Here is a 26,096-nt window from a genome sequence, read left to right on the forward strand (position 1 = left end):
GCAGCCATAAAAAAGGATGAGTTTGAGTCCTTCGTAGGGACATGGATGCAGCTGGAAACCATCATTCTCAGCAAACTATCTCAAGAACAGAAAACCAAACACCGCCATGTTCTCACTCATAGGTGGGAATTGAACAATGAGTTTACTTGGATACAGGAAGGGGAACATCACACACTGGGGCCTATTGTGGGGAGGGGAGAGGGATAGCCTTAGGAGATATACCTAATGTAAATGATGAGCAGCACACCAACATGGCGCAAGTATACATATGTAACAAACCTGCATGTTGTGCATATGTACCCTAGATCTTGAAGTATAATTTAAAAAAATATGGGAGATGAAGAATATCCACATTCCATCATTTGTACTAATATAAACTGATTAAATTCTAATGTGTTCAGAAAAAAAGTAATAAGTTTTCTTTGTTTAGCTAATATTTAGAATTAAATTTTCATGGATGTAGTGAATTTAGCAAAATGAAAAGTACAAGACCTATACCTGGGAGATTTTATGAACATTTAATATGCACTATTGAGTTGACTTAAATACATTCTTAGTACAAATTTATTCTTTAATGTAGCATTCAAAATGTTTTATACAAAAGTACATAGTAAGTCAAAGAAGTTATTTTGGTAGAAACGAAAATACAAAAGCTTATTTGCTCCCTCTGCTGGAGAGATGGGTGTTCATTTAAAGAGACATAATTTTAAGCTCTAGAAAGCAGTGTGTATGTTTTATTTCTTTAACTCAGGAAGTGGCTTAGTAAGCAAATGTAATGGCATCTAGAAAGGCAGAAACAAGGCACATTTTAAATTTACTTGGTACTATTCTATTTCAAAAGACTAAAATAAAACGATGTGCTTTTGGAAAATGTTAACTTGAGAATAAAGATTTAAATGTTTGTTTCTAAAGCTTACTTTAGTGTCTATTGCATGGTTTCTCTTCCTAGAGCAACCTGTCTATTTATAAAGATGGAATAAGTGTTTTCTGTTTTTTTTTTTATGTAACTGATGATATGGGCTCTTGAGTACTGTATTTTTATACCATTGATACTCAAGCAATAAAACAACAACAGATCTTGCAAAAAAAAAAAAAAAAGAAAAAAATTTAACAATTATAAACACATACAAATCAAACAATAGAGCCCCCAAATACATAAACACTGACAGAATTGAAAGGAGAAACAGCTAGCTCTACAGTAACGGTTGGAGGCTTCAATACTCTACCTTCAATAATAGAGAGAATATTTAGATGTATGATTAATAAGGATATAAAGGATCCTTATTAATCAACAGTGTAAACCAGAGAGATCTAGCTGGCATAGCTAGAACAGTTCCACTCAACACCATCAGAACACACACTCATTTCAAGAGCACATGGAACATTCTCTAAGACTTACCACATGTCAGACCACAAAACAAGTCTCAATAAATTTTAAAAGATTAAAACCATACAAAGTATTTTCATAAACACAATGGAATAGAAATCAAGAACAGATTTCCAAAAAAACCTGGAAAATTCACAAATAAATGGAAAGTAAAAAGGATATTCTTAAATGACCAACAGATTAAAGAAGAAATCACAGGGAAATTATAAAATACTTTGAGACAAATGAAAATAAAAATAAAAATACCAAAATTTATGGAATTGCACAAATACAGTGTACTGGAGGAGATTTATAGCAATAAATGCCTGTTTTAAAAGGGCTTTTTTTAAAAAAAGTAGAAATAATTCTAATCAATATCTCCAACTTTACGCCTCAAAGAACTTGAAAAAGAAGAGCAAATATACCCAAAGGTAGAGGAAGGAAATAATAAAGTTTAGAGTGGAAATAATTAAGTATAGAATAAGAAAACAGGCTGGGTGCAGTGGCTCATGCCTGTAATCCCAACACTTTGGGAGGCCAAGGTGGGCAGATCACCTGACGTCAGGAGTTCGAGACCAGCCTGGACAGCATGGTAAAACCCCATCTCTACTAAAAATACAAAAATTAGCCGAGCATGGTGGCAGACACCTGTAATCCCAGCTACTCAGGAGGCTGAGGCAGGAGAATCACTTGAACCAGGAGGTGGAGGATGGAGTGAGCTGAGATCACGCCACTGCAATCCAGTCTGGGCGACAGAGCAATACTCCATCTCTCAAAAAAAAGAAAAAAAAAAAAAAAGAATAAGAAAACAATACAAACAACAGAACCAAAAACTGGAACTTAGAAAAGGTAAACAAAATTGGCAAACTGTTAGCTAGACTAATAAAAAAAATTAGAGAATATGCAAATAAAATCAGAAATGAATATGGAAACATTTATATGGACCTTGCAGAAATAAAAAGGATTGTAAGAGAATTCTATGAAAAACTGTATGCCAACAGATTAGATAATCTAGATTAAATAGAAAAATTCCTAGAAGCACAAAAATTATCAAAACTGAGTCAGAAATACATAGAAAGTTTAACAGACCTATAGCAAATAGAGATTGTATCAGCAATCAAAAATTTCCCAACAAAGAAAAGTTCAAGACCAGAAGGTTTCATTGGTGAATTTTCCCAGAAACTTAAAGAATTAACATCAATCTTTCTCAATTTCCTTAAAAAAACAGGAGAAGGGAGTATTTCCTAACTTATTCTAAGAGATCAGCATTATCCTGATATCAAAGACACCATAAAAAAGGAAAATCAGAGACTGATATATATTATGAATACAGATGCAAAAATTCTCAACACTAGCAAACAGAATCCAACAGCATATTAAAAGGATTATATACTATGATCAAACACAATTTATCCCAGAAATGCAAAGGTTGTTCAACATAAGAAAATCAACCAGGTAATATTTAACATTAATAATACAAAGGAAAAAAGCCCACATGACTCTTTCAATTGATGCAGAAAAAGCATTGACAAACACCCTTTTCTAATAAAATCACTCACAATACTATCTTAACATGATAAAGAAAAATTGTGAAAAACTCACAGTTAAATCATACTCAATGGTGAAAAACTGAAAGTTTTTTCTCTACAATCAAGAACAAGACAGGGTTCCCAGTTTCACCACTTTGTACTGGATGTTCTAACTGGAGCAATTAGACAAGAAAAAGAAAAGGCATTCATATTGGAAAGGAAGAGATAAAACTATACTTGCAAATGATAGGATTCTATATAGAGAAAATCCCAAAGAATGTTTTTAAAAACTAATAGAGTTAATAAAGGAATTCAATAAAGTTGCGGGGTATAAGACCAACACACAAAAATTTGTTGTGTTTGTACATTCTGGCAGTGAATAATCTGAAAAAGAAATTAAGAAACAATTCCACTTGCAATAGCACTCAAAAGAATGAAATACGTGGGAATAAATTCAACCAAGGGGAAAGACTTATACACCAAAATGTATAGAACATGCTAAAGAGATTAAAGTAGCCCTAAATAAATAGAAAGACATCTTGTGTTCACAGATTTGAATACTGAATATTCTAAAATTATAATACTACCCAAAGTGATCCATAGATTCAATGCAATCCCCATAAAAATTCCCAGAGTCCTTTTCACTGAAATGAAAAAGCCAATCCTAGAATTCATGTGGCATTGCAAGGGGCCCCAAATAGCTAAAAAAAATCTTGAAAAAAGAAAAATGTGGAGAACTCATGCATACTAAACTTACTATACAGCTATAGTAATCAAAACAGTGTGGTATTAGTACATATAAAGACAGACTTATAGAACAGTGTATGGGTTTATTTCTGGACTCTGGAGAGTAGAAATTACATATATATTTATACCCAATGGATTTTTGACAAGGGTGCCAAGATCCTTCAATGGGGGAAAGAATGATTTCTTCGATAAATGGTGCTGAGACAACTAGATATTCACATGCGAAAGAAGGAAGTTAGGTCCCTACCTGACACTAAACATGAAAACTAACTCAAAGTGGGTTAGCAGCTTAAATATAAGGACTAAACCAATCAAACTCCCAGAAGAAACACAGGGGTAAATCTTCGACCTTGGATTTGGCAATGCATTCACAGATATGACACTAAAAACCTGAGCAACAAAAGAAAAGCAGATAAATTGGACTCTGTTGAAGTCAAAAACTTTTTTCATTAAAGGGTATTATCAAGTAAATGAAAGACAATCTATAGAATGGGAGAATTTGCAAATTATAAATAAGGGTCTATTTTCAGAATACACAAAGAACTCTTACACCTCAACAACAGGTAATTTATTTTTCAAAAATATAGGCAAAGGACTTGAACAGATAATTCTCCAAGAAGATATACAAATGGCTAATAAGTACATGAAAAGATACTTAGCATTATTAGTCATTAGGGAAATGCAAACCCAAATCACGTGAGATACCACTTCACAGCCAATTAGTTGGCAACCATAATAATAATGGAAAATAAGTGTTGGCAAGAATGTGGAGAAACTGCAACCCTCCTATATTGCTTGCAAGAATGTAACACAGGGCGGCCACAGTAGAAAAACAGTTTGGGGGCTGGGCGCGGTGGCTCAAGCCTGTAATCCCAGCACTTTGGGAGGCCGAGATGGGCGGATCACGAGGTCAGGAGATCGAGACCATCGTGGCTAACACGGTGAAACCCCGTCTCTACTAAAAACTACAAAAAACTAGCCGGGCGACGTGGGGGCGCCTGTAGTCCCAGCTACCCGGGAGGCTGAGGCAGGAGAATGGCGTGAACCCGGGAGGCGGAGCTTGCAGTGAGCTGAGATCCGGCCACAGCACTCCAGCCTGGGTGACAGAGTGAGACTCTGTCTAAAAAAAAAAAAAAAACAGTTTGGTAGTTCCTCAAAAAGTTAAGCAGAATTACCATACAACCCAGCAATTCCCCTTCTTGATATATACACAGCAAGAGAATTGAAAAAGGTGTTCCACTCAAAACTTGTACACAAATATTCATAACAGCATCACTCGCAATAGCCAAAAGGTAGAAACAACTCAAATGTCCATAAACTGATTCATAAATAAAATGTGGCATACCCATGTAATGGTATTTTTATTCAGCTATAAAAAGGAATGAAGTACTGATACTTGCTACAACACGAATGAACCTTGAAAACATTATACCAAGTGAAAGAAGCCGATCATAAAGGCCACATACTGTATGGTTCCATTCAAATGACATTTAAAGGAAAGGAAAATACATAGAGACAGAAAGCAAATTATTGGTTGCTAGGGTCTTGGAGAAATGGGAAATGGGGAACAACTGTTCAATGGGCTTAATGTTTCCTTCTGGGGTAATGAAAACATTCTGGAAATAGTCGTGATGGCACCACAATATTGTAAATGCACTAAATGCCACTGAAAACTTTCAAACGGTTGAAATGGAATGTTGTATGTATTTTATCACCAAAAAAGCATAAGGAGCTTAGAAAGGGATGGATGAGTCTTTAGAAGAAAAAAACAGAAACCACAAGAGACACTGATACCACGCAGCCCCTGAAAAAGAGAAAAAGAGAGATACAGTCTCAGCGCCTGATACCTTTCTGTTCTTGATACTCCCAGAAACAAAGTTTCTGTCCTTGGATTTCTGTGAAACCTAAGAATCCTTGCAATAAGTATTTTTGAGTTAGTTGAAGTCCGAGTCATTGCTTTCTGGAATAAAAAGTACCCTAACACAACTGCTACATAGACATTGGCCCTGTCACTCCACCGAAACTGCCCCTGCTAAGATTTCTAATGGTCATCTAAATGCCTAATTCAAGGGTATTTTCTCAGTCTTTCTTTCCACACTTTTCCATATAAAAGGGTACCATGCCCTCATTCCTGAAATAACTGCTTCCTTAAGCTTCTGTGTTCTTCCTCTGTGAAAGTTCATCTACTTTCACAGTTTCAAATTTTACTTACATGTTGAGGAATATAAATCCATACTTCTAATCCAGGCCTTTCTCCAATATTTTAGACTTATTTCCCACCAGCACCTTCTCAAAAATCAGCACATTTCCTTAGGCTAGCTACCCACTAACCTGCACCCTCCTGCCAACAGGTAGGTAAAACTAGCAGTGTGCCTTCCAGTGATGCTTCTCTCCCCTCCAACAAACACTCTTTCACTTTTTAAAAATGTTGATGCTCTGGCTCATGCCTGTAATCCCAGCACTTTGGGAGGCTGAGGAGGATGGATCACAAGGTCAAGAGATCAAGACCATCCTGGCCAACATGGTGAAAGCCCGTCTCTACTAAAAATACAAAAATTAGCTGGGTGTGGTGGCACGCGTCTGTAGTCCCAGCTACTTGGGAGGCTGAGGCAGGAGAATCGCTTGAACCCAGGAGGCGGAGGTTGTGGTGAGCCAAGATCGTGCCACTGCACTCCAGCCTGGCAACAGAGCAAGACTCTGTCTCAAAAAAAAAAGAAAAGAAAAAAGTTGATGCTTAACACACCTGCCACTCTTCTCTGCTATGCTACCAGTAATTGGTGTTTTAGTTGTGTTCCATCTTGAGATGTAATATTGGGAGTTCAAGAAATATTATGAGAGAGTTAATCCTTGCTATTAGTATTATTTTTTCTTTTTTGAGACAGAGTCTCGCTCTGTCGCCCAGGCTGAAGTGCACTAGCACTACCATGGCTCAATGCAACCTCCGCCACCCAGGCTCAAACGATTCTCCTGCCTCAGTCTCCCAAGTAGCTGGGACTACAGGTGCGCACCACTATACCTGGCTAATTTTTTGTATTTTCTGTACAGACGGGGTTTCACCATGTTGGCCAGGCTAGTCTCGAACTCCTGATCTTAGGTGATCCGCCTGCCTCAGCCTCCCAAAGTGCTGGGATTACAGGCATGAACCACCGCACCAGGCCAACCACTGCTATTATATGGAAAAAAAAATTCTGACAAATAAAGTAAATACATTTATAAACACATTCATTCATTCAACTATTTACTGAGTATCTATCTATTAGGTATCAGGCACTGACTCCAACAGTGGAGGCAGTGTTGAACAAGATAGTATAGGTCCCTATGCTCGTGGAGCTTATATTCTAACATGAGAACAAACAAGCAAGGCAAAATCAGGTGTAATAAATTATGTGATTAAAAAAATGCTATGATAGGAGTTAACTGGTTGTCTGTTCACATAACTCCATGCTGATTACACATATGCGCTAAGTATCTCTACACAACATTGGCTGCAGATAGAAGTCTTTTATTTCACATTTAAAAAACTCACAAAAATTAAGTTGCTTTTTCGGGGTCTTTTTGGCACACGATTCGTAGAAATAGTTTGATAAACTATAATTCACTATAGTAAATATCTATGCAAGAATTACATCTCTCCATTTAAGAACAATGTATCCAATTCTGTACTGGAAATCATTATTCATAAATACAGTTCTACTTAAAAAAAACTCTCAGAGATTAAGTATTTTCAAAATTACATAAAAATTTTTTCCAGGTACTTTGAGAGAATCCACTACAAAGACTTTGGAGTTTCCAGAGGATTTAGGGAAACAGGAAACGCATCCAAACTGTCTTCTAATACCAGGAGCCCATGTGAAATATGACCATTTTCCAGATGTTTTATTCTTTTTTTTTTTTGAGACAGAGTCTTGCTCTGTCGCCCAGGCTGGAGTACAGTGGCCGGATCTCAGCTCACTGCAAGCTCCGCCTCCCAGGTTTATGCCATTCTCCTGCCTCAGCCTCCCGAGTAGCTGGGACTACAGGCGCCCGCCACCTCGCCCGGCTAGTTTTTTGTATTTTTTTAGTAGAGACGGGGTTTCACCGTGTTAGCCAGGATGGTCTCGATCTCCTGACCTCGTGATCCGCCCATCTCGGCCTCCCAAAGAGCTGGGATTACAGGCTTGAGCCACTGCACCCAGCCCAGATGTTTTATTCTTAAGACAATGAGCTCTCTTTTGACAGGACAACTGTCACCAATAACTGCACTTTACACGTTGCTTCTATATTCACTAGAATTGATCTAATATACATGCAAGTGTCAGCAACAAAGAATAGGGTTGAAAAATTACATCAGTCCAATAATGAAATAAATCTTCCACATTTAAAAGGGCAAGGAATCAATACTGGGTAGTATAACTAGACTCACACAAAATTTTCCACTATTTGTAGGGAACTGATTCGGACACTAACTGGAATGAGAGGAACTATAGTAGCTGTTGGAAATGGAGAAAATATTTGGCTGTTTCATGCATTTTGGGGAAGGTATGGAAAGAAAGAGAGGGAGTCTCAAAGCCAAGGGAGAACACAGTGAACTAGTTCCTTCCCCAGAGATCTTTAGCACTGGACAAAAGAATCCACATCTAAACAACAGGAATGATCAGTTCCTTTATTACAGTGCTTTGTCTTCAAACAAGTTTTTTAGGTAAAAAGAAATAATGAAATGCTTTACGGATAATGGATTTGGAACTGAGAATGCCTAACAGTACTTGTTAAAAAGATCCATAAGTTGTAAAACCTGGAAACAAAGTTACTTTAAATCTCTCATCCAGTTGACAGCCTCAAAGAACCCTGATATAAACGGTATATCCAAACATAATGCATTAAAACAGGACCTATTATTCCACATACTTTGGCTACACAGAGGATCAGATCTCAATGCCACAATTCACATGTGCAACCCTTATAGTAAAAAGCCTGGCAACAAGTAGGCTAACAGCCTGAGTCTGTATATTTTCCATCACTAGCATATTGCTTTTGTGGTTTGGACATATCTTTACTTCTCCAGCTAAATGCTGCTTACAGGTAACTTAGCTTAGAATTATCTAGTGTACATATGTATGTGTATGTGTGTGTGTGTGTGTGTGTGTGTGTGTATTTGTGTATATGTTTAAAGTTATAGATCAACAAATATTAGAAAACTATTACATGTCAATCTGTTCTAAGTATTTAAGATAAAACACAGCTATTCTTCCTGTCCATTGAGGAAATCACACCTAGTAGGAAAGACAGACTTTAAATAAAGAAGTATAAATAATTATGAAAATGATGACACATTAAAAAAAAAGAAAAAAAGAGAAAATGATGACACGTATATTAAGCACCATGAAAATATATAGGAAAGTATTACATAAGTAATCTAACTTAATCTGGGAACATCACAGAAGCCCCTATCTTCCCCCACCAAGGAAAGAATATTTAAATCAAGATGAAAAGGATGAGTAGGATTTTTTTCCAGACTAAGTCCATAGAAAACACAGGCAGAGAGAATTACAGCATTGCCTATTAGTGGAAACTAAGAGATGCCTAGTCCCCTGAAAGAAACTACAATCGAGAAAGTTTCTAAAATCAATCGATGATTCTGATACATCAGACGGACACTAAAGGTTGATAGGTTTTCTATCTTAAGACCAAATATTTCAATAACTTTTTTTATTAAAAGCAAAAATATTCCAAGGCCCCTTAAAACCAGGAAGGCCACAAAGTAGGGTGGCAGCGAGTGGAGACCTGAGTGAGGAAGGCAGTTTAGGACAGTGGTCCAGTAGGGACAGTTACATCCAGGAGGATTGGACAAATGAGCAAATATATTGAGGATAAAGAGAGCCAAGGTTCTTACTGTCAGGGAAGGGAGTTACAAATAGAAAAAGAAAGACTTTCATTACATATATAGCTACATACAGAAATAAATATAGATGAGAGAGAATAAGAACATGTATTTCCTAGCTCTGTCCATTGAAAGGGCCTAGAGACAAAGATTACCCCAGCCAGCAATGAGATGCTTTGCACACAGATGTTAGCTTCTAAACACCAATCTCCACTAAAATAAACCTGGAGTATCTATTACAGGGCTGGGGATAATACAAAATAAACCTAGGACATCTTCTTGTGCCACAAAGGAACTAGTCAAAGCATGAGGGGGTCATGTCAAAAGGACACAAGAGCCAACTTGTAGAGGCTCTTATTGGTCAAATTAAACATTTTGTTCAATTTATTGGACAAATTGAAGATCAAAATAACAGATAATTGAATAGTTAAATAAAATAGGAATTTAGGAGTATACACTAATATGGAGAGAGAGAGAGGAACTGAGAGGGGAGGGGAGGGGAGGGAAGGGGAGAGGAGAGGAGAGGAGAGGAGAGGAGAGGAGAGGAGAGAGGAGAGGAGAGAGGAGAGAGGAGAGGAGAGGAGGAGAAGAGGACAGAAACCCTTTCTTAACAGTAGAATGCCTAATAAAAAATGTAGATGGATTCATGGATTTTTAAAAATCACCTTTTTGCAACTATCACAGTAATAATTTGGGCAAAAGTACTAGTGAATGCTAAAACTAATAGGTGAAAATAGGATGAAAATAGAGTATTTGTGAAGTCTTAAAACATCTCCACACGAAAGATTTATTGAAGATAAGGGTAAAAGAATAAGTTCATAGTGGAGAAACCTAGAAAACAACATCTTATCCAAGTGATCGAAGCTCACCATCCCAGTGGAGGGAGTTCAGACGTCATGTGCCACAGATGGGATGTGGTGAGAAGCGCACAGCTACACGTCTGTCATACTCTACCAAAAGTGACCCACCTAACTCTAATATGAGAAATATCAGGCAAACCCAAATTAAAGAGCATTCTATAAAATAACTGGCTTCTAATCTTAAAACTAGTTAAAGTCAAGAAGTCACAGAAAAAACTGAAGAAGTGTTCAGGTTGAAGGAGACCAAAGAGACACAATAAATAACTGCAGAGCAACATTCTAGATGAGATTTTTTTTTTTATTAAAAACATCACTGGGATTGTTGATGAAACTTGAATAGTGCCTCTGACTGAAAGGAATGTGGATTTTTTCTTACTGTTAAAAAAAGGAAGACAATTTTTGCAACTTTTCTATGCATTATACAACTTTTTTATGTTTGAAATTGTTTCAAAATAAAAGGGTAAAAAAATACAAAAGAAAAAATTCAGAATAGAGAACTTAGAAATTAATCTACATATCTATAGCAAACTGATTTTTGACAAAAATGTCAAGAACACTCAGTGGGGAAGGACAGTCTCTTCAATATATGATGCTAGGAAAACTGGATATCCATATACAGAAAAATTAAACTAGATCCCCCAATCTCTCGCCCTACAAAAATCAACTCAAAATGCATCAAAGACATAAATGTAAGAGACAAAATGATAAAACTGCAAAAATAAAACATAGGAGAAATGCTTCAGGACACAGGCCTAGGGAAAGATTTTATAAATAAGACTGCAAAAGCATAGAAAATAAAAGCAAAATAAATGGGACTATATCAAACTAAAAAGCTTCTTAGCAAAGGAAATAATCGATAACATGAAAAGACAACCTGCAGAATGGAGAAAATATTTGCATATTATTCATCTGACAAGGGACTAATATCCAGAATACACAAGGAACTCAAACATCTCAACAGCACAAAATAAACAATCTTATTTTAAAATGGGGAAATTATCTCAACAGACATTTCTCAAAAGACATACAAATGGCCAATAAACATATGAAAAACTGCTCAGCATCACTAATCATTAGGAAAATGCAAATCAAAAGTACAATGAGATATCATCTCTCCTCAGTTAGGATGGCTATTATCAAACAAACAAACAAACAACAGCAAATGCTGTTGAGGATGTGAAGAAAAGGGAACTCATTCACTGTTGGTGGGAATGTAAACTCATACACCCACTATAAATAACTGTAGGGAGGTTCCTCAGAAACTAAAAATAGAACTACAATATGATCTAACAATCCTCTTACTTGGCATGTATCCAAAGGAAAGGAAATCATATCAGACACATCTGTACCCCATGTTTATTTTAGCACTATTCACAATAGCCATGATATGGAATAAATCTAGGTGTCCAACAATAGATGAATGGATTTTTAAAATGTGGTATATATCCACAATGGAATACTATTAAGCCATCAAAAAGAATGAAATCCGGCTGGTCATGGCAACATGGATAGATATGCAAGACATTATGTTAAGTGAAATAAGCCAGGAACAGGAAGTTAAATACCACATGTTCTCACTCATATGTGGAAGCAAAAAGACAGTTGATCTCACAGAAGTGAAAAGTAGAACACAGAATACTGGAGGCTGGGAAAGAGCAGGGGGAAGAAAGAGATAGGGAGAGACTTGTTAACGGATACAAAACCACAGTTAGATGGGAGGAATAAGTTCTAGTGTTCTATCATCCCACTGTAGGGTGAGTATAGTTATCAATAATACATAGTTTCAAGTAGCTAGGAGGAGGAATTGAATGTTCCCAACACAAAGAAATGATAAATGTTTGAGATGATAGATATACTAATTACTCTGATCTGATCACTATACATATCATCAAAACATCACTATGTACTCCATGAATATGTATAATTATTAGTTAAAAAATAAATTTTTTAAAAAATTCCAAATTTACTTAAAAAAAAAACAACCTTTTAAACAGTAAATAAATGTACAAATGTTCAGACCTTCTGGCAATTATATGCAAATGAGAGTAGTCTTAAGGCATCATTTTATACCTTACTGGTTTTTATTGTTATCATTTGTTTATTGGGCTGCTTTTTGATATGACATTATAATAGAAGGAATTTATTCTTTATATTGTTTTATAAGTACTGTTATATAAAGTGACTCATAATCCTTACAAAACTCTATAAAAAAAGAGTTAATTATTTTCTCCATTTTACAGAAGCAGTCAAAGCTTACAGACACAGCTTGCCTGAAGTTATACAGCCAGTAAGTAGTGGAAGTGGGATATGAACCCAGGAAGCCTGACGCCTATGCTTTTAATCTCTATGTTTTATAGTTTTGCAAATTCATACAGGGCTGAGGTACTGAAAACTGGTACAATGGGCAATGAGACCTAGACATCCCTACAGTCACCAAATCCTTGGATTCCTGCTCACTACATTACCGAGAATTTACCTGAAGGAAAGCTGTAGCAGAAGAGAGCTATGTGCATAATGATGTTCATTAAAGGCCAGGCATGGTGGCTCATACCTGTAATCCACTTTGGGAGGCAGAGGAGGGCAGATAACTTGAGGCCAGGAGTTCAAGACCAGCCTAGCCAACATAGAAAAACCCCGTCTCTACTAAAAAAAAAAAAAGATATCTACCTACCTACGTACCTACCTACCTACCTATCTTTGGGCTTGGTGGCACTTGCCTGTAATCCCAGCTACTCGGGAGGTTGAGGAAGGCCAATCACTTGAGCCTGGGAGGCAGAGGTTGCAGTGAGCTGAGATCACGCCACTGCACTTTAGCCTGGGCATCAGAGCAAGACTCTGTCTCAAAAAAAACAAAACAAAACAAAAAAAACCAGTATGTTCACTAAAATTGAAATTTTTTAAATGGCAAATACTAAAATGATTAAGTTTATTATGACTTATGAATTTGATGAAATATTCTCTAGTCATTTAAAAATGATAATTATGCTAGGTATGGTGGCTCATGCCTGTAATCCCAACATTTAAAGAGGCTAAGGCAGGAGGATTGCTCGAAGCTAGAGTTTGAGGCCAGATTAGGCAACATTGTGAGACTCCATCTCTACAAAAAGTAAAAAAATTATCTGGTCCTCGTTGTATGTACCTGCACTCCTAGCTGCCTGAGGGGCTGAGGCAGAAGGATCACTTGAGCCGGAAAGTTTGAAGTTGCAGTAAGCCATGATCGAGCCACTGCACTTCACCCTGGGTGACAGAGCAGAGACCTTGTCTCATAGATAATAGTTATTATTATATTATTGTTACGGTGATATATGAAAACAGGGAAAGTTTATAATATAACATTAAGTTCAGAAATACAGGCCGGTCATGGTGGCTCACACCTGTAATCCCAGCATTTTGGGGGACCGAAGCGGGCGGATTACCTGAGGTCGGGAGTTCGAGACCAGACTGACCACCATGGAGGAGCCCTGTCTCTACTAAAAATACAAAAAATTAGCCAGGCGTGGTGGCACATGCTTGTAATCCCAGAACCAACAAATTAGGTAATATCCAGAAATGGTAATAGCTGTAGAGTCATCGGATAATTGATGACAGTTTTCCTTCCAAACATTTTCATGAGGTTTATGAAAACAAACCTCATGAAACAAAAAAGGAATCAAACACACCAAAAACATATCCTATTGACAAATGTCCAGAAAACCATGCAATAGGAGTCTTCTCTTACTTCCTCAAGGTTTTTTTTTTGGAAGACATGGGTGCTAATTATGTCCATTTACATGTAAAGGTATTAATTTTTTTAAAATAAGACAATAAAATAATATAAATTTTATGGTACAATATAACACATACACATACATGTAGAAGGACATTATGAAGGACATATCTATAGTGGCTATCTCCAAGTGGTGACATAACAGAGGATTGTCTTATTTTCTTCTTTATACATTTTTAACTTAGTGTTATATATATATATACTGACTTCCAACAACATTTTTTAAAGAGTTGTACAGGTAAACTATTCCTAAATTAAAATGCTCAAAAATCACACATAATCTTGGCAACCAACTCCATGATTTCATCAGAAAATAGGACAGCTTTCTCATATCATTTATTCTACACTCAAGAGTTCACTAAGTCTGTTCCCTTGGCATATTTCCTTCTCAACAATTACCTCTCATGCTAATAGTCCAAAAATGACTGAAGGAGCATATGCCTACCTGTACTTCGTATACAAGCCCAATACTTACATACGCAGATCACTGACCAGTAAATCCATATCAAGAAAGAAGGCCATTCATAATGACCATCACATGGACTTAAATATAGTTTGCTTAGTTAATACTTCTTACTGGGAACTTTTAAAGCCTAATAGGAAAATATAAGCTTAGAAAGTGTTAGTCACATTCCCCAGCAATATAATAACAAAAATAATGATATTATATAGAAATATCTAATATTAGCTTTAGAAAGAATCACATTTATTAAGTACTTTAAATGTTTCTGATGTATTACAAAGGAAGTGGATAAAATCTTGATGAGATCTGAACAGCCTATGATCTTGAGAAAAATCAGAAATCAGACAAAAGAATAAAAGTAGAAAAGAAGCAAAACAGAGTCAAAAATCAGAGGCTCTTCAAGGGGAAAAAATCCATGTTAGGAGGAGTTATATGATAAGCAAAGATTTTAAGCCTAGCATAGTCAAGAAATGTTCACAACAATAGATAATAATGAAGACAAAAGATTAGGGAACAATATATCTGATAGAGGAATTCCAGGGCTACGAGAGAAGAAAGGATAATGTCACATGGTGTAGCAAAACAAACAAACAAAAACCAGTTATAGTCAAAACCATGAATTGAATTATTTAAAAACTGAAGGAATTTCATCTACTTAGTATGGTTTTAAAATGTGGGTCTGCATGAAAGAATGGATGCTATGAACATCTTACATGTTCTATCACATGAGTACTAAAGTTAGTATCCTAAGTGAGAAAGCCCTAAATATTAGAAAACAGATTAACAGATTGACTATCTCAAATCTGATTGGCTAAATTTGAGACCACCATGCCCAATCTCATCCTGGCACAAATGTGGATTGGGGATGGCCCATCACATTTCTTTCCTCTAGTGAGTTGCTCAAGTTAAAAGTAGCACGCAGAGGCAATGAAACCATGCCATCCCTAAAATTTTCTGCCTATGCTAAGCATTATTTTTATTTTCTAAAACCATTTATTCTTCAAAAGAGTTCACCAAAGTTGCCATCCTTCCTATCAGCAGCCCCACCGGGCTCTGATGAGTGACATCCAGACATTTAAACTCAAAAGCTGCTTCAGAAGGGAGTTATTAAAATTCAAATGAGCTGGGTATACTGAAGAAGAAAACACTCGTTTGCATGCACACCTCCACATTTGGCCATCCCATTTAGCCCCATAGAGCAGGGTCTGGTTTTGTTTTTGTAAATGGGCTTTGGAGGCGGAGGTCAGCCTCCCACGGCCCCCACTCCTCTGGGGTCATCATTAGTAATGTGTAAGGCTGAATAGATTTTCCTCTGAATCTAGTCAGCAAACCTGACAAGACGACAGCCCTCTCCCACAACCTGAAAATGCCAAAAATCTGATTGGTAATAAATATGGCATTCTTAATACTTCATTTATTTGTTTTAAAACAGTTTTCAGCAAGACTGCACATAACAACACTGATTCCAGTTCCACTTGATTTTTCAGCTTTATAGCAGAACATTTCCTCTTGTACCATGACTACAGAACCATAAAAATGTTACATTCAACCAAAAATTTCCCATAAGATTCAGAGAAAATTCATGTCTGCCAAGAAATATGGATCTGGGGAGGTAGACTAACATTTTATTCACTAGAAAAGAAAAACAGTCTATCTTTCATTTGACCTTAAGAATTTTTACTTTTATTTCTCATGAAAATATCTCACCTCATTTTAAAATTGCGTGTCAATAAGCAATCTAACACAAAATACAGCAGAAATATATACATATTCCTAGCATTAGTTTGGCCATGAAAATTTTAGATGCTCATTTAGCAAGAATTTCTTCCTAATGAAGACATCTTTACTATAATATTTATTTTAAGTAGACTTAATTTATGGTAACATAAACAATGAACTAGTTGTACATTATAATATATGATCTGTTTATATATAAATGCGTCATGTACAACAATGACATAACCATATGTCAATTTTTACTGAGGATAAGTAAATCATGCTAATTCAGGACCCTAGAATAATAGCACAAATTCTAGAACTCCAGAAATTAATGGAATTTGTCTCCAGGCTATGAAAATATTCATAATTTGGAAGCTCCAGGGATTACTGTACCCAGTGGGAAATCAGACAATACAGCTTTAACTTCCCTTCCAAAGGCAAGATTTTACTTCCACGACCCTCACAAATCAAACTGCCACTTCCAGATTTTTTCCAGTCTTTTTGGTTGTTTTTTTCCTTTCCAAAATTGGGACGGTCTTGCTATAATACAGGGACTGATTTTGCCCAAACTGACCTAACCAAGGAAGACTGACCTAGCCAAGGAAGAATAAAATTAGCAAATCCATCAATGAACAAATACCACATTAATGAGGCTTATTCCTGAGCCATGACATGTTCAGTTCTAATCCATTTTTCCCTCACAGCCCTGAAAACTATATGTGTATTATTAAGGAACTTTTATTCAATAAGTTACATGGCACTGTTCTGGCTCCAGTTAAAAACAAAAGCCACTCAATCTCTGTCTTCAAGTTGCTTGTACTTTCATGGGGGTGGCAGCAATACAGAATCACAAAGGCTCAAATGTGTGCAAGGAAAAGAACACAAACTAAAAATAGGAACTAGAGCCAGTGATTTCAACAACACAGAATAATTATAAAAGATGCAGGGAGAAGATCTACTTGCAAGACAGATCCTGGGATAGAAACTGCACCCAAGTATGTTTTCTCTTTCTAGATCACATTCACTTGAAATGTAATCTGTGCTTGTACTTTTGAAAGGGCCAAATGGGAGATTAAGATTTTCACAGAGCCACCCATGGTCAGGGACAGTGATTCTAAGAAACCACACAATGTGTATATTTATGTACCGATTATTGTAGCTAGTTGCTGGTCATCTCTATTGCAAAGATGGTTTAGCAGACGAAAATATTCACCCCTTCAGATTTGTATTGCTTGATTCTACAGAGGCATGCTTAGGGTATACAAATTTGCTTATAACAACATGCAGATAGAATGATAAAATTCAAGAAATGTGCTCACTTGCCTTTTTTTCCTCCTGTAATGAAGAAGCCAATGGCTGCTCCAATAAAACTGCTTTCAGGCAAATAGCTATAGTCAGTAGGAACTGTGGAGACAGAAAATGATCAAATTAACCAGTGAACTTGGCAGGCCTAATGAAGGAAAGATAATGATCTCATGCTGCCATATCAACCTAGAGACAAACTGGAGATGTTTATGCCATTAATCTCAGCACAATACTTTGTGGCTGCAACTAATTCTATTAGATTAAGTGACTGGCCTTGAAGTAATCACTTAAGCTATGCAAGCAAATCTAAAATGGTGGCAAACTTAGTAAAGTCTGGGAAAAAAAAATCACAGAGGATGAACATTTGAATTAAGCAGTTAAAAAAAAAATTCTTTCCATATTGTCACATCAATGAGCCCCAATCCAGTGACCTCCTCAGAGTCAGCAAGGAATCTGATGAGCTTTGAGGCTGAGGTAGGTGCCACTTCAGGACATGCTGAATCAGATATATGAACCACAGAAATTCAACAGCTCCAGCACCAGTCCCTTACCTAAGGCAGAGACCTCTAAGTGACCAACATGTGCAAATAACCAGATGTGGTTGCTGAGCTGGAATGGTGAAGCAGTGACATTTATGCTAGTTGAGTCCTGAGTGTCTCCTAAATTCTTTTCCTTCCAGTTTCCCATAATTGTTTCATGAGATGGTTTTTACTGCAAGAAATGACTCAATTGGAAAATTCCATCAGGAACAAGTAGCTGTACTTTTCCAGATACACAATCATTTTGTTCAGAAGAACCTGGGTGTATGATGATTCACTAGTACCTGATTTGAGTACATGCGGGCCAGACTAAGTACCCCATAATATGGCAATTAAAAGCCTACATAAAAAAGTAAAAGCCTAACATAAATATCCTATCTTACCACGACACTGTGAGATCCCTGCCCTTCAAAACTAGTATTACCCAGGGCTTCCGGTATGACTAAGTTTTCTTATTTTTTCCATTTTAGTATGGTAACTTTAGCTGTCTAAAGTTCACTACATTGCCAAGGCTGTGGACCAGTGTCCTATTTCCATAGCTACAGAATGACTGAAAGAAAGGAAAATGGTAATTACAGAGGCCCACATTTGCGTTAATGCCATCTGTAGACTACTTGTTAGTGGGTAAGTAAAACTAGGTTTTAATAAGGAATCACTGGTACCTAAACCTCTCTGGCCTGGGTCCAAGATAGCCAGTGGGTCAAAGTCCTATAAAGAGCAAGGAGCAGATGTATCAACAGTCATGCCTTCCCCATAAAATCTCCAAGTACAAATGCACATTACGCATGTGGGGACTGCAAATATTTTTTACTGCTTTTACCAAAATGCTAGAAATAGAAAAGGCCTTGTTATAATAAGACCCAGAATTTCAACTCCAAGGCTAAGAAGGTACACACCTTTAAATGTATTTACCCCATTATTTTTTCAAAATCAGAGGCCAGAACAACTCCAGCCAAATATGAAGAGACTTCTAATGAAACACGAATACTATACAAACTACCATTACATCTAGCAAAATAAATCTGTTTCAAGCTTGAAGGATCTGGTTCCTAGTTTCTAGATTTGTCACCAAATTAACTCTGTATGTAACTCATGTAATCTTTCTGAGCCATGAATTCTTCATTTGTGAAATACAGGACACTGAATGTCTAAACTGTTCTCTAAGGGAGACAGAGAGGAGGAGTAAAAAGAGTATGAGCTTTGGAGGCCAAAAGATCTGAGTTTAAACCACATGTCCAACACTTATTGCCACATGACCCTGGGTAAGTCAGGAAGCCTTTCCATACATCATTTCCCTCTGATGTAAAACAGAAATGGTAATACCCATTACTTAGGGTTGCTGTGAAGATTGATGCTCTTAACAAAGTACAGAGCGCTGGGTCAGCAACCCCTCCCTTCAGCTACAGTGTTTTATGACTTTAATCTTACCAGAGGCTCTACTTTGACTTGAGGATAGAGTAGATAGATGAAGATGTCCAAGAAGCCAGATTGCATTTGACTGGAGACCAATCACCCCAGAGACACTAATGACCTACAAACAAAAAGTTAACAGTTCAATGATGGGATAAGATCCAAGTTCTATTTAATAAAAGGTCACTCACAGAAAGTTACCAGTCATTTCGAAGGTGGTGCCTTGGCTGGCAATGAGCAGTCCTATGACAAGATGTAATATCATGTGTCTAGTACACCATACCTAGGGTCATATAGATACTCAACAAGTGTCTACTGAATGAATGAATGATTCATTCTTTAATCATAGCAGAAATAATTTAATCATACTAGCAGTTTTCTCAAGTTTCACTGAGACTGGTCTCAAAGTTTTCAAAAAAAAAATGGCAAAAAAACAAAATCCAGAAAGTTGAAAAGGGGTGATAGTTACTTAAGATGAAAATACCTCTAAAAATGGAAGGAGATACATTTTGTTCTCTTCTGTAAATTATGCTCTACTGCTGCTTTATCATTCATAAGGATTTTTAAAATAGTAATTTTCATTTACAGATTTTTCTCCCACACTATGGCAACTTAAATTTCAGTAGAATCATTTCTGAGTATATTTCTGTTCATACATGCAAAAGAGAGTTTTGTCTGTTTAGAGATTTCTGTTTGCTTTTAAAAGTCTCAATGACTAAAGCTCCTTTATGTGGTAGGTATTATCAGCTACATTTTACAAGAATGAAAACAAGTATGCTAAATGAAAAGAATAAAATATAAAGTTCTATATACAGTAAGAATACCAACTATGCAAACAAAAGAATACTTGAAAAGAAGTATGACCAAATATCAATAACAGTTGCTTCTGGTTTGAAGGACCATCGGTGATTTTTTTCAGCTTCTTTCATTATGTGCTTTCAAATTTTATGCAACAAACATAATCGTTTTTTAAAAAAATCTTAAAAGATAAAAACATTTCTTAGCAGAGTAATATATCTATTCTTTAGTCAAGATATGCCCAAATATTTTTATCAGTGACATCTGAACTAGTGCCCCTTGACCTTTCTATCAAGATCTGCCGTGCCCTTTGATCACTTTCTCTTTTTCCTTATCTTTAGGGCCTGACATTCCTTGCAGAATCAGGCTTTAATTTTTTTTTTTTTTTTTGAGATGGAGTCTCGCTCTGTCACCCAGACTGGAGTGCAGTGGGACGATCTTGGCTCAGTGCAAACTCCGCCTCCTGGATTCACACCATTCTTCTGCCTCAGCCTCCTGCGTAGCTGGGACTACAGGCGTCCGCCACCACGCCTGGCTAATTTTTTGTACTTTTAGTAGAGACGGGGTTTCATCATGTTAGCCAGGATGGTCTTGATCTCCTGACCTCATGATCTGCCTGCCTCGGCCTCCCAAAGTGCTGGGATTACAGGTGTGAGCCATCAGACTTCAATTTTTAAGGAAAACCAATGCCAACTTAAGTTTACTTAAAAAATGCCAGTTTTCTTTTCCCCCAAAGGTAGTGCAAGTTTGTCAGTGAACACAGGTCCATACATCACTCCCAAATGCCTCTTGAACTCAGTGGAAATAACCAGAGACTTTCCCATTTTCCAGGTAAAACACGTTGTTTTATGTAATAGAAAAAAAGACAACAAAGGAGGATATGTTTTCCCACCCAAGGATTTTAAATTCATTTTCTCACCTGAGTTAAGGTTCTAATGACTTCATTAAGTCTGCCTTGAAAATGAGAGGTCTGGATGGCTTCTGATTTCAGCTGAAAGATAAGAAGAAATACTCATCCCACCCACCCCCATAAAAAAGTAAAGAGTTATTTTCCCGGTGCATGAGTTATCCATCTTCTAAGCTATGAAATAGTTTATCATTACGTCCTTCTATTTCAAATACATAAGCTATGAGCTCCTCAAAGCAGGGCCCCATGCTTTATCTATCATTGATTTCCTGGTAACTGTTCACTGCGGCATGTAAGTAATCACTCAATCAACTTTTACTGCATAAAAAAGGAGTTCCTTCAAAATTACTTACAAACTTAAACATATATATATGTCCACTGTGAAAATATTTTGAAGTTAAAGAACAATTACATAGATATACATCAGACATTACAGATGCAAAATGGAGTTTCTTGCAAATAACTTTTTATTTTTTTTTGAGACGGAGTCTCGCTCTGTCGCCTAGGCTGGAGTGCAGTGGCGCAATCTCCGCTCACTGCAAGCTCCACCCCTGGTTTCATGCCATTCTCCTACCTTAGCCTCCCGAGTAGCTGGGACTACAGGTGCCCGCCACCACGCCTGGCTAATTTTTTTGTATTTTTAGAAGAGACGGGGTTTCACCGTGTTCGCCAGGATGGTCTTGATCTCCTGACCTCGTGATCCACCCACCTCGGCCTCCCAAAGTGCTGGGATTATAGGCGTTAGTCACTGCGCCCAGCCACAAATAACTTTTGAAATTTCTTATCATTCAATCATCTTTTCTCAGGCAGGGAAATATGTGGAGAGCACCTAAGTTGGCCAGGTTTAATCCCTACAAACCAAATTAAACAAAGAACAAACTTCTATAGAAATAATCCTTGGTTAAGTGCAATTATTCATACAGCAAGGCATTAAAAAGCCTGGTATAACTGTTACCATGAGTATAAATCCTTCTGTTTTTAGCATACTAAGACACTGAATATTCTTCTCCTGCTATGGCTGTGTACACATTCAGATGTCTTCTCCTCCACGGTTCCTTTCTTTACCTGCATTACATCCCCTTCAGAGCCTACCAAGGCCACCATGCCGTGAAGAGCTGCCAGACAAAGCATTGTGGGAGTGCCCTGAAAACAAAGCATCAGAATATGAAAAGAGGGACTCAGTCCTTGGGTTTAGATTCTATAAAACTTATGACACAGAGAAATAAATGGTCGAAATGGTAGCAAACTTATAGAGTCAACATAACCCGTATAACTGAACCCAAAATGGAAGCAGACTAAAAAGTAACAGATTAAGGTTGTTAGATCATGGGTAGATTCTTGCTTTTATTTTTCAAAAAACAAAATGTTGTCTTAAAATTAAAACACAGACAAAATAGCCAGTTCAAAAAAATTATAATAGTTGGCAGAATGCATTATTTATAAGGGATTTAAAAGTATGTGATCTCTTTCATTTAAAATTCCCTATTATTTTACCACTAATGTATATAGCTCAGCAACTCCTACAAGTGATCCAATAACGTAGTTCTTTTTCCATTATAAAAACATGAAATACCATACAACAGGTGACCTCTACCTCTGTAAGAACAATTCTGATCCAGGCAGGAAGTAGTTTGCTGCCCAAGTCTTCAGCTTTTCCATGTCCACACACAGACAATCCATGAACTATGTTTCCTAAAGCCAGGGCAAAACCTGAAGTCTGATATAAATAAATAAAAATGGGGTGAGAAAAAGAAAAAAAAAAAGACACAGATTTGGAATGTTTATAATTAGCAACTTAAACACGTTTAGTGCTAACTTTCCTACTGACAAGTTATATTTGTCATCTGAAAAATCAGATACTTAGTGTTTTTTTGTTTTGTTTTGTTTTGTTTGTAATCTAGACTGGTTTGCATCACAAGCTGCAGGGTCTAATTGCAAGGAATTCAGCTTCAGTGAGTAATTTATTTTAGGAAAGTAATACTGCACTATTGAGCAGCTTAGCTCAAACAATCAGAAGAGGTTAGGGTGAAAATACCACACGAAGTCAATCAACTCCTAAACAAAAAGAAAACATCCCATAATAAGGACAGTATATGAAAACTTCTACCTTTCAATTTTTCAAAACTTACTCTGAATGTAACTGAGCAGGTATATAACCATAAAACAGTAACAATAATATTACAAGCTTAAAACCAATTAATTCTGCAATAAACCATTATCATCAATACTAAGACACTGAAGAAACCTTTAAAAAATCCACATGGGGAAATTCTATAGCATGTGTAATCAGATAAAATATTTTTTTCAGTTTTTTTTTTTATTGTAGCAATGGACACATAAAATTTATCATCTTTACTGTGAATACCAGTTCAGTGGCATTAAGTACACTCATACTGCTGTGCAACCAATACCACCATCCATCTCTAGAATCTTTCCCTTGAAAAACTGAGACTCTTCACCCATTAAACAGTAACTCCCCATTTCTCCCTTCTCATAGGCCTGGGCAACCACCATTCTACTTTCTTCTGTCTCTATGCTTTTGACTACTCTACATAGCTCATGTAAGTAATGTAAGTAAAAGCACACAGTGTTTGCTTTTTGTTATTTGTTTATTTCATTTAGCATAATGCCTTCAAGGTTCATCCATGTTCTAGTACACATAAGAACTTCCTTCTTTTTTTTTTTTTGGAGACAGAGTCTCGCTCTGTCGCCCAGGTTGGAGTGCAGTGGTGTGATCTTGGCTCACTGCAAGCTCTGCCTCCCGGGTTCATGCCATTCTCCTGCCTCAGCCTCTGGAGTAGCTGGGACTACAGGTGCCTGCCACCATGCCCAGTTAATTTTTTGTATTTTTAGTAGAGACAGGGTTTCACCGTGTTAGCCACGATGGTCTCGATCTCCTGACCTCATGATCCACCCGCCTTGGCCTCCCAAAGTGCTGGCTGGGATTACAGGCGTGAGTCACTGCAGCCGGCCAGAACTTCCTTCTTTTTTAAGGTTGAATAATATTTCAGAGGAAACATTTTAAGGTTATTTAATTTAGTTTACAGGTACTTAAATTTTCCTATACATATTTGGTCATGAGTAGAGATTTTCTGCCTTGAATTTTCTGAAGTTTGACTTTATCAGAGTCTTCTACGTATTCATATCTTTACAAATTTTTGTTTCTAGGCTTATATAACTCTTATATTCCCTAGCCATATATTTTATGATCTTATAACTATAGAGCAATAGTTACAGAGAGAGAAAAGTCTATCAATACACTCTCAAAGGAAAAAAATGTCTACAGAATGAGACAGGGGATAAGGAGAGAAAAAGACATCTGTGACTGTTGGCTACAGCTGTGAGAGAATAGTTAAAAGTTCCTCAGTTCTAGACACAAAAAATATCCCATTATACTCTAATTCAGAGTAAGTCAAAAGCAGAACTTAGCAGCAGCATGAGACCCACAGAGAGAAATAATCAGGGCACACATTCCAACCTGCTGGCTATTCTCCACTAACAGTCGAAGCTTGTTCATAACATCCTCAGCCTCTGCAGCCTCAATAATTCCAGCACTGAACGCTGATGTACATACACAGCTAAGTGTGTAGGCAAGGACCTGAGAAGAAAATACAGCAGAAAAATGTGTCTTCAGGAGGAAAAATAAAAGAACTTGGTTTAGTTGACAAGATACTCTGTCAAACTTCCCTCCAGAGTTTAAGAATTGGATTCAAATACATTTCCCATGGATTAGGCACTGTTTTGCTGCCTAATTCATATTGTAACATTTCATAACAATGTGATGATGGGTATGACTATTCCTACTTCATAGGTAAGAGCTTTGAAGCTCAGTTTCATGTAGCTAGCAAGTGACAAAGGAGGGATTCACACCAGGTCTTTAGACTCATAATAGTACATTTCTTTACCACATTATGCCAGAGTACAGCACCTATCAACAGTAGAAGGAAACAGATTTTCGTCACCAGTGGGTGCTACTAATTAATTGCCATGCATTCCCATCCAAGGCCAAACAGGAGAGGAAATTCAAAGAAGTGAAACACTGCTCCATTAAGATTCCCTAGGAGAAGTAGTGGGGCATAACTGGAACAGGAATATGGATTCTGGAGTCAGACAAATTGTATAAAATAGGAATACTAATACCTGCCTCATAGCACTAGTGTGGGAACTTAATATGTTGATGAATGAATGAATAAATAAAATATGAGTAAAAAGAATGGTGGGAGTAGAGCCAAGATTTGGGAATATGTCCCAAATTGACCATTTACTAGCTAAGTAACTTTGGGCAAGTCACCCCATCTATCTGAGTCTCAATTTTTGCACATCAAATTTAATCACGCCCTCTCTGCTACCTCATATTTTCGTGATAAAAAACCTCCCTTATAAGAATGCTGTTAAGACAAAGTAGAAAATTCAACTTCTAGCACTGGTTGATACGGCATGAAAAATGTAAGTGGTTTCTAAGGTAGAAGTTGAATAATAAAACACCAGAGAGGAGAAAAAACTGCTTGCTTAAGGCCTTATAAATCAAAACATCACAGATGCATCAGTTATAAAAACGCTGCTTTCATTTATAATCAATTTGCTCCTCGGTTGCAAGATTTTCTCTTTTGGCTTAAAAAAAAATACGTACTTTTAAATCACACTTTACACTGCTTTAAAAATGGAAATGTAGTGCATGTCTTAGAACAAAACTTCATTCCTCTGTGCCCAAAGAAATTCACCAATTCAACAAGTCCTATTGCTGAAAGCAGAGGAGCTGAGCAGGGAAACACAGCAGCCATTATGTACTCATCAATAGCTCGTGGGCAGGCTGGGATAAAATAGAATCTG

General features: G+C 36.9%; 1 protein-coding gene across 1 annotated transcript in view; it reads right to left on the reverse strand.

Annotated features, from left to right (window-relative positions):
• Window positions 1-26,096, reverse strand: part of FOCAD (focadhesin) — a 331,523-nt gene that overhangs the window by 33,704 nt on the left and 271,723 nt on the right. Inside the window, exons 30-35 of the mRNA XM_011930353.1 lie at window positions 24,745-24,864; window positions 22,861-22,983; window positions 22,332-22,409; window positions 21,279-21,350; window positions 19,580-19,682; window positions 17,631-17,711 (exon numbers count right to left, since the gene is read on the reverse strand). Of these exons, the coding sequence (XP_011785743.1) occupies window positions 17,631-17,711; window positions 19,580-19,682; window positions 21,279-21,350; window positions 22,332-22,409; window positions 22,861-22,983; window positions 24,745-24,864 (577 nt within the window). The remainder of the gene's footprint in view (window positions 1-17,630; window positions 17,712-19,579; window positions 19,683-21,278; window positions 21,351-22,331; window positions 22,410-22,860; window positions 22,984-24,744; window positions 24,865-26,096) is intronic.

The sequence above is a fragment of the Colobus angolensis genome, unplaced genomic scaffold (genome assembly GCF_000951035.1).
Source record: "Colobus angolensis palliatus isolate OR3802 unplaced genomic scaffold, Cang.pa_1.0 Scaffold86, whole genome shotgun sequence".
Taxonomy (NCBI): Eukaryota; Metazoa; Chordata; class Mammalia; order Primates; family Cercopithecidae; genus Colobus; species Colobus angolensis.